This window comes from Myotis nattereri (genome assembly GCF_964212035.1).
Source record: "Myotis nattereri genome assembly, chromosome: 17".
In the NCBI taxonomy this organism is placed as follows: domain Eukaryota; kingdom Metazoa; phylum Chordata; class Mammalia; order Chiroptera; family Vespertilionidae; genus Myotis; species Myotis nattereri.
The window spans coordinates 30140640-30149755 of NC_138092.1; the positions used below are offsets into that span (position 1 = coordinate 30140640).

At 38.1% G+C, this 9116-nt stretch overlaps 1 protein-coding gene across 1 annotated transcript; it reads right to left on the reverse strand.

Moving 5' to 3' along the window:
- Nucleotides 1-512: 512 nt before the first annotated feature.
- CYP7A1 (cytochrome P450 family 7 subfamily A member 1) lies at nt 513-8774 on the reverse strand (the record flags this gene model as incomplete). The annotated part of the gene is made up of 6 exons (XM_081110954.1): nt 513-812; nt 1668-1843; nt 3220-3350; nt 4598-5175; nt 6729-6969; nt 8695-8774. 6 exons carry the CDS (start codon nt 8772-8774, stop codon nt 513-515), a joined length of 1506 nt encoding a protein of 501 aa, XP_080967080.1.
- Between the last annotated feature and the right edge of the window lie 342 nt (nt 8775-9116).

Sequence of the window (9116 nt, forward strand, 5' to 3'; positions counted from 1 at the left end):
CTAAGGAAACTTAAAAACATGTTCTTTTCATTAAAAAAACATAATCCTTTAAAATATCCTTTATAATACACATCTACACCCGAAGAGTTCCACATCTAGTCAAAAAATGATGCAGTTTCACTAAAACGTGAATTTATAACTTTTTCACAATTGTTGGGTGGTTTTTATAAAAGCACTTTCCTTAGGAAAAAAATTCTGCCAATTGGAAAATCTTCATTCGGGAAAACAAAAGACTTTTTCCTCTGAAAATAATGAAGTTTAGTCCTTGGCTACATGAGCTTTCATTAACTTATTCAAATGAAAACACATCAGTGTGCTTCTGGAAACTAGATTCTTTCATTAACACAGTCTGAGATAGCTTCTGGAAACCATCACCAAAATGTTAGGATTCACAAGCAAGCACCGATGACCAGCACGACACCACTACATGCATCTGTCCAAGTGGACGGGGAAGTGGTGGCATTGCACACGCTGTCATATCAGCTTATTTCCTCTTGCTCCCAGCCGTGTATTCACAAATGTTTGAATTTATATTTAAACTCTACGTCATTTAATGGTGGTAAAACGCCCAAGCCTGCACGGGACTGGTCCAAAGGAGGACATTTAACATTGCTGTCCACAAACTCTAATTCAAAATAGGAAAGCATCAGAATCAAAAATTGCTTGATTTCCTGGACAGCAAATAATCTTCCAGGACATATCGTCGCTCCTGACCCAAAAGGCATGTAGTAATATTTTAATTTGAGTCCATTGCTGTAGAAGGTGGTCTTTGTCTTCCCATTTTCATCAAGATAGCGATCATACTTAAATGTCTGCAATGAGAATACAAAGAAAACAAACTGATAAGCTAGTTTTAAATAAATGTATCTCTCTCTTGATCTGGAAACTCCAAAGGATAATTTTCTTTTTTAAATCCAATTTATTAGTAATTTAAGAAAAACCCCACCATGAATCAGAAAGCCATAAAGAACCGGAGCTTAACAAGAACTGATGGGAACAAGAAAGCTTTATGATGCCTCCTGCCCTGCCTAGGTGACTAGTTCCTCAGTGAGGCAGAACTAGAGAGTGCAGCTCAAAAACTAGAAGAGTCTGTATACTTATTATTAGTCTCTAAGCCTCTAATTTCCTCAATTTGGGGGCAGGCATTTTTCAAGGAAAAGCAGTGTGTGTGTGTGTGTGTGTGTGTGTGTGTGTGTGTGTATAGATATAGATATATGTAGATATTCATACATATTCATATATATTTTAATTGATTTCAGAGAGGAAAGAAGAGAGAGAGAGAGACAGAAACATCAATGGTGAGAGAATCATTGATTGGCTGCCTCCTGCACACCCTCTACTGGGGATCATGTGCTCTGACCTGGAATTGAACCATGACCTCCTGGTTCATAGGTCAATGCTCAACCACTGAGCCACACCAGCCTAGTGGCAGCAGCTTTATTATCATGGCTGCATATGTAATCTACCAGAGATTATGTGATGACAAATATCAGAAAAAATGAAGAATTCAGGCCATTGTGTAGGCTTTTCAAAATATATGAATATTTGACATAATAAAGGAGACCTAGGGTTTCCATAATTAAATCAATTCTGTAATGGTAATTTCCTCTTTATTTCCATCTGGGAGATATCACCTGGCTATTGTACTTTGATGAGCAGGCACTTACCAAAGGGTCTGGGTAGATTTCTGGATCTAAATGCATTAACTGAGGATACAGAGCTATGATGTCATCTTTGCGGATATTATAGGAACCGTCCTGGAGGTGCAAAGTGAAATCCTCTTTAGCAGTCCGGATGTTCAGGGAGGCACTGGAAAGCCTCAGCGACTCCTTGATGATACTATCTAAATAGTTTTAAAGGAAGAAAGGAGGCGAGGAAAAGAGGAAAAGTCGGGGGAAGAAGGAGGGAGAGAGGGAAGAAGGGAGAACAAATTAAGTATTTAAAGGCCGCATAATATAGAGTCTGAAATACTTCTAGCAGCTAAACAGACTGTGGGAACCTGGCCAGACACAAATTTCCCACTTTTTTCTGTTACCACTATGCTGTGATCAACGACTCAGTTTTGTCTGCATGTATCTTTTAATCTGATAATCTGGGTTAATAATCTTTTGAGAAGATATCTTGATGAATAGAAACTAGACTTTCATAATTTTATAGAAAAGATATTTTTATTTATACATGTCACTAGACATCTAATACAATTGGGAAAATCGACAAATCACTTTTCTGTGAATTATTCAAAGTTCATCACTTTGGGGATTTAATCTACTGATAATACTTTAATATAGAAATGTTTTTCCATATGGTTAATGCAGCTTCAATTCAATGTTTACAAGAACCCATTTTTAGCTTCACACTAGTTGATGATATGTGACAATGCCCCGCTCCCTGGTAAAGACGTCAGGGACAAACAGGACCACCCTGACAGCAGCTGAAACATACCAACCGCCTGAGAAGGTCCAACCTGGCCTTCCAGCCTCTGTCCTTTTAATTGACATGTTTTGGGTGCTTCTCACAGGATTGTGTGTAAAATAATAGCTTATTAGCCATTTCTTTTACAAATGAGGAAAGTGAGGGCCCCAGAAGGGAAGTGACTTGTCTGAGGTCTCCCCTGGGGAGCCCATTGTGAACCTGTGCTTCTTGCCCCCCCCCCCCCCACTCCTTCCACTAACACACACGGCCCCTAAAAGATAGCTTGGTTTCTTTCCTATAGACAAAAAGAACACACAGAAAAGTCTTTCTTACTATAAAAGCATATTCTTTGTGTTTCAATAAAATAGGGAAGCAAAAATGAGAAAAATAAACTTCAGTCCCATTACTTAACCCATGCATCTATTTGTAGTTTCTTGATGGTGCTTTTTTCCTCTTGATTTCATGAAAATGAGTGATGTGCTCCCAATTAACTGTAAAATTAGTGTAAAAGCAATTACAAAAGAGCGAGTATAGACGTGCAGAGAAATGGTTGTGACTGTGGGGTCAAGAGTCCCACCCACAGTAATGTTGTAATTGGTCCCACCATTCCATCCTAGACAGCAGCTTAGCCTCTAAGTGTCGGTCTCCTATTTGTTATATGGAAGTAGTAACAGTCCCTAATCCTAGGATTAAGAGAGACAACACATGGGAACTACTTAGCACAATGCCTTGAACAGGCAAGTGCATAACCTATACTGACTATTACTGTTAGAAGGAGGCAGTAAGTGAATGTAACAGTAAGCGTACCTAGTACCGGCATGTCATTCAGTTGCATCTGATTCAAACAAATAGGTTGGTCTTCTAAGCTGATTTTTTGACCAGCACTCTCTAGTGTTTTATTCACTTCTTCAGTAGCTGCTTTCATTGCTTCAGGGCTCCTATTAAAAGTTAAGAGAAAAGAAATGTACATAAAATAAATTTTTTCTAGACCCAAAACTCTGCTTTTCCCCTATCTTTTAAATGGGTGAAACCACCAGAGAAGATGGGAAATGGATATTTCCTTAAAAGGACCTTGCTATGTAGAAGTAAAACTTTGGCCAGATTTTTATGAATAAATGATTTTAGTAAAGATTAAATGATCAAATTAGTCACTGACATAGCAACTGAGTAGACAGATTGCATCTAGCATAGCAATTTAAAGTACTGGCTAAATTGTAAATGCAAATTTAAATTTACTCCTAAAATCTGTACCACAGCTTCAGGCAGAACAACAGCTTTTCCATTTATAACTATTCTAGCACTTTGACTTGTGAAATGAATGCTGCTTCATTTTCATGCACGGAAATTGACTGGCTCCTCAGAGCTCCGGTAAGGAATTTACATGACATGATTGCAGCAAATGACTCTCAGAAATGCTTGACTGATAAGTATTTGTGGGGTTGCCTTACAATGGCTGCCATTACCCACATGACATATTGATGTTGTGTCCTTATTTACAGTAAGGACAGAGCCCTCTCAAGTAAAAACTCTGGGAGACATTTAGCACTTGAGACAGATTGGTAATGGGTTTTTAAATCTGAAATTGTTTTGAGAATATTTTTTATATTGCACACATAAAAATATCAGCCATCAATGGAATTTGGCATTTCCGATCCTAGGGAGTAGTAATTTTGTATCTACGTGATACTAAACATCCAATTTAACTGAAATAATTCAATAAACCATTTGAATGCCAAAATTCCAAAGCAAAGACTTTGGAGGGAAATCATCTTTGTGTAAAATAAAGTGTTACATACAGTTGTCTTTCTTTTTTTGCTACATACAGTTTTAAAAGGCAAAATCTAGCTAAATCCCATCAAGAATAATTGATCCACAGCTATTTTAGTTGGTCAAATAAATAGTAAGACGGAAATGACTGAGTGAAAAAAAAACCTGGCCTTTTGTCCGGAAGTCAGTAATCACTTAAATATACTTTTATGATTATGAAGAAGGAACAGCTTAGGGTTAAGAGCAAGGGCTCTGGGCCCAGGTGGCCTCAGTGGACCCTGCACCAGCCCATTCCTTTCCCTGGGAGACTCTGCTTCTAGAAGGCACGTTTACCAGTCACAGCTGCTTATGTCTTTTTAATAGTTGACCTTCTGCCTCCTACTGAAAGAAATAAAGAACGGGAGAAGTTGCTAGTTACCTCATCATTTGAAATAAGCTCCAGAAGGTGGCCGGAATGGTGTTTGCTTGTGATGCCCACAGGACAGCGAGTTGCGTCTTGGCCTTTTCCATGTCGTCTAAGGTGGAGAGCATGTCATTCAGAAACCTGACCAGTTCTGACATGTGGTCTCTCTTTCCCAGGTTCTCGTGCCTTAAGCCCTCAGCCAGTTTTTCCCGGGCGTGGTGTGCGGTCTTGAACACATGAATGGGGAGGCCTGCTACCAGGGCCGGGAAGATTTTGTCAAATTCCTTGAAGTTGTCGAGTTTTTTTAGAATGAGTGCCTTTTGTGCGTCTTGTCCCATAAGATCTCTGCCGAAGAGCGTTAAGTACCCAGCTTCGAACATCACTCGGTAGCAGAAGGCATACATCCCTTCTGTCACCCAGGGAGGCATCTTTGACTCAGGTGCAGCCGGAGTTCTCATGATAAGTTGCAGGTTTTCCATCATGGCTTCCGTGAGGGAATTCAAGGCATCGCCCTGCAGAGTTCTGATGAAAGCTTTGTTTATGTTATCAGTGGTATTTCCATCACTCGGGTCAATGCTTTTGTGCCCAAATGCCTGGCGATAAACAAAATGTGTCGGAAAAAAAGAAATTAAACCTGACCTAGTGCTAGTAAATGGCTGAAAAGCAAATTAGGTACTTTTATAATTGGGAAAGTTTCATTTTTTAAAAAGGGGGCATGGATATTGGCCTCTCCACATAATAAGTTTCATAACATTTTACCAGTAAATGGCCAAATCGTACCCTTTCTTTATGGCCAAGTTTAAACCCCAGCTCCTCAGTGAAACTTCCCTCCACCACTCTGTCTATTTCTTGTTTTTATTTAGCCCAGTGGTCGGCAAACTCATTAGTCAACAGAGCCAAATATCAACAGTACAAAGACTGAAATTTCTTTTGAGAGCCAATTTTTTTAAACTTAAACTATATAGATAGGTAGGTACATTGTTATTAACTTAATTAGGGTACGCCTAAGCTGGCCTTTGCTAAAAACGTTCTCAGTCTGATTGAGGTACATTCGCCGAGATCGACCCCTTCCAACTCTCCCGTCCACACTCGTCTTGTATACTTGTTTCGTCTGTCTCCTTTCGTTCATCCTCGCTATATGTCCACCCCCCACTTCTTCCACCGCCACTTCTTCAAAAGAGACTCGCCCAGGCCGAAAACCGACTTCTGCGCATGGGCCACGATGTTTCAATCAAACTGTACGTTTGCGTCCGCACGTGGTATTTTGTGGAAGAGCCACACTCAAGGGGCCAAAGAGCCGCATGTGGCTCGCGAGCTGCAGTTTGCCGACCACTGATCTAGGGCAGGGGTCCTCAAACTACGGCCCGCGGGCCACATGCAAATACAAATATTGTATTTGTTCCCGTTTTGTTTTTTTACTTCAAAATAAGATATGTACAGTGTGCATAGGAATTTGTTCATAGTTTTTTTTTAAACTATATTCCGGCCCTCCAACGGTCTGAGGGACAGTGAACTGGCCCCCTGTTTAAAAAGCTTGAGGACCCCTGATAGGGCATTTATTTGCATGTTAATTTGGTACTAATCAATAATGGTTTTTAATCATTAGTTCTCTTTTATATTCTTTGTAGATGAGTTTTAACCAGACTTCAAGTTACTTAGAGGCAGACACCATGTCTAATATTTCTTTGCAGGGACTCAGTTAATGTTCGTAAATTGTTTTCTCTATAAAAAAAGCCTTTTACATTACATCTAAGTTATGCCAATATATCTGGTCAATTCCTTAATAAGATTAAACAAAGGTATGGCATGAGTGTGGCAAAACTATTGTTCCATGTTCAGTTCTCACCACATGCATTCTGGGAGTTGTATAGACATGGTTGACATGAGTGAGTTTGCAATATCTTACTTATACAGCGTCATCTGTCTCAGTAAAATATTTAATGTTTATTTCACTCTCATTAGCTGGTTAAGAAATTACAAATCTATATCTATTTCAACTTTTTAAATGATTAGCACCAAGAGGTCCTATCTAATTTTATTATAAGACTCTCCTTGTTCCTTAAAATGACTAAGTAGAGTGACATATTAAAGAGTAGAAAATAAACAGAATGTGGTATAAATGTGGTATAAATGCAAAAGTGGTTACCTTTGCAGAAGTAGTGAAATGAAATTTTTTCCAATCAAAGTATTTCCCATGGCACAGCACTTTCTGGTATGACAGGGGGTTTGTGATGAAGTGGACATAGTTTCCCATCAGTTTGCAGGTGAAAACAGGACCATGCTTCCTTTGGTTTGCTCTGAGGAACTCAAGAGGGTTGGCACCAAACTGCAGAGCACACCCCAGGTAAGGGATCAGTCCATTCTCCAGAGGAGGTTCACCCATTTTTCTGTAAGGCACAACAGTGTGATGGTTATGGAAAAGTACACAGCTTTATGTTTATACCAGGTTTTTAAAATGTATACTACTGACTTCAAACTTCAAAACTACAGTTTATAGCTATGTTTTAGTGTTGATGGGGCCCTGCTCTTCCTCTGAAATAATGAGTTTATATTAACCTAGTAAGATGACATGTTGGTGAAAATGGTTACCAAATCCACCCATCCATCCATGCTTACATTCCACAACACTTACTGAATACCCACTCCATGCTAGTCACTTTCCCAGCACTGAGGATCAAAGGCTAAACAAGGCCAACAAGATGATTGCTCTCAGTACAGAGATCAACCTACATTCTAGCATTTATATTTTTTCTAAGTGTCATTTGACCAAGTATTGGATTGTTTTCCTTAAAGATATAGAATACTGAATAACAGAAAAGATTGCAGAATTAGAGTTTTCACAATCTTCATCATTTAAAGCTATTATACCATGGTGATCATTAAAGATAAGGAGAATCTCATTTGAGAAATTAGCTTATTATAAAATTAAGTAAGATATGTATTAACAGAATCATCAATTGTAATTCAGTAGTCTTTCATGCTACTTTAAGTGTTTTTATTAAGGATATAAACATCCCTGAAACTAGTATAATCATGTCAACTGTAATTGAAAATAAAAAATGGCCCTAGCTGGTTTTGCTCAGTGGATAGAGCGTCAGTGAGCAGACTGAAGAGTCCTGGGTTTGATTCCAGACAAGGGCTTATGCTTGCGTTGTGGGCTCGACCCCCAGTGGGGGGCATGCAGGAGGCAGCTGATCAATGATTCACTCTCATCATTGATGTTTCTATCTCTCTACCTCACCCTTCCTCTCTGAAATCAATAAAAATATATTTTAACAAAACAAAAAAGAAAAAAACCTAGAAACTGTCAGGCCTGAATTAAAGCATTTTAAGGAACAAAAAAATACTTGCTAAAGGTATACAACACATAACACACTACATAGCTGAAGATATGCTGTAGGCAATTCTATCTTTTGGAGATTGACATAGAGAATATTTACATACTCTCCCCTATATCCCTGAAAATACTCTTTGAGCCTATCAGTAGTTAAACTACGGCTATGCATCTGACTCTATTCGTATTTCTTGCATTCTTGGACCCATTATAAATGTCACAAAAATAAAAGCGATGTCACATACATTTAGCAGTTTCTTAATCCATCATGGTCAAATATCTTTACTAAGAAAAAAATAGTAGAATGATCAATGCAGACTCTGTGCTCTTGTCTAAACTTAGGCTGAGTCTATACCATGCACAAGAACTAGCTGAAAAGAGAATATTTATTTAGTCTGAGCATCTTATTTGAAGCACTTGATAGAAGTCCTTTTCATGGCAGATCCCACTTACCGTTGTATCCTCACTAATCCAGATTTCCTCTTTATATACACATATAAAATACAGAAATCTCATACATTGCTGTCAGTTATGTTTAACAAGTTAGTACATTTTTGCATTACCATTGGTATGCCAAAACTAAAAGGAAAACTATCATTTTATCTTGTTAGATATAATTAAAAAGATACCACTAAAAATTTAAAGTAAAATGTTTTAATTTGAGAAGAAAATGTTAGTGTATGTAAGTACAGGAAGTCAAATTTGTTGTATAACAATGAAAGTAAAAGAACATTAACTGAATGAATTTAGATGCAATTTAAAGATAAAACTTTTTTACCTTCTCCTCATTCCAAGAATAAGCCACAAACAACAGCAGATTGCTACCACAATCCCCCAGATCAAAGATATGCTCATCATTTTGCAAATCTAATGCAAAACCTCCAGGAGGAGAATCTGAATAGAAAAGTAAGGATGTAACTGAGCAGAAGCTGCAGCTAGACTTTTATACATGGTAAAATCTTGCACTTGAGTGACCAAAGCAAACAATTAACCATTTGTTCATCCTATTAGAAAAAAAAAAAACTGGCCTTGAACTAAGTCCACAGGTATCAGAAGACGTTCCAAAACAATCAGAGACCTGCAATACTTGATAAGTTGAAGGTCTCTCAAACACATGTTGACTAAATGTTCAGACCTGGGAATGACAGCTAATATTACAAGGTTTGTATGCTTATAAAAAAACAAATAAACCTTTTCAGG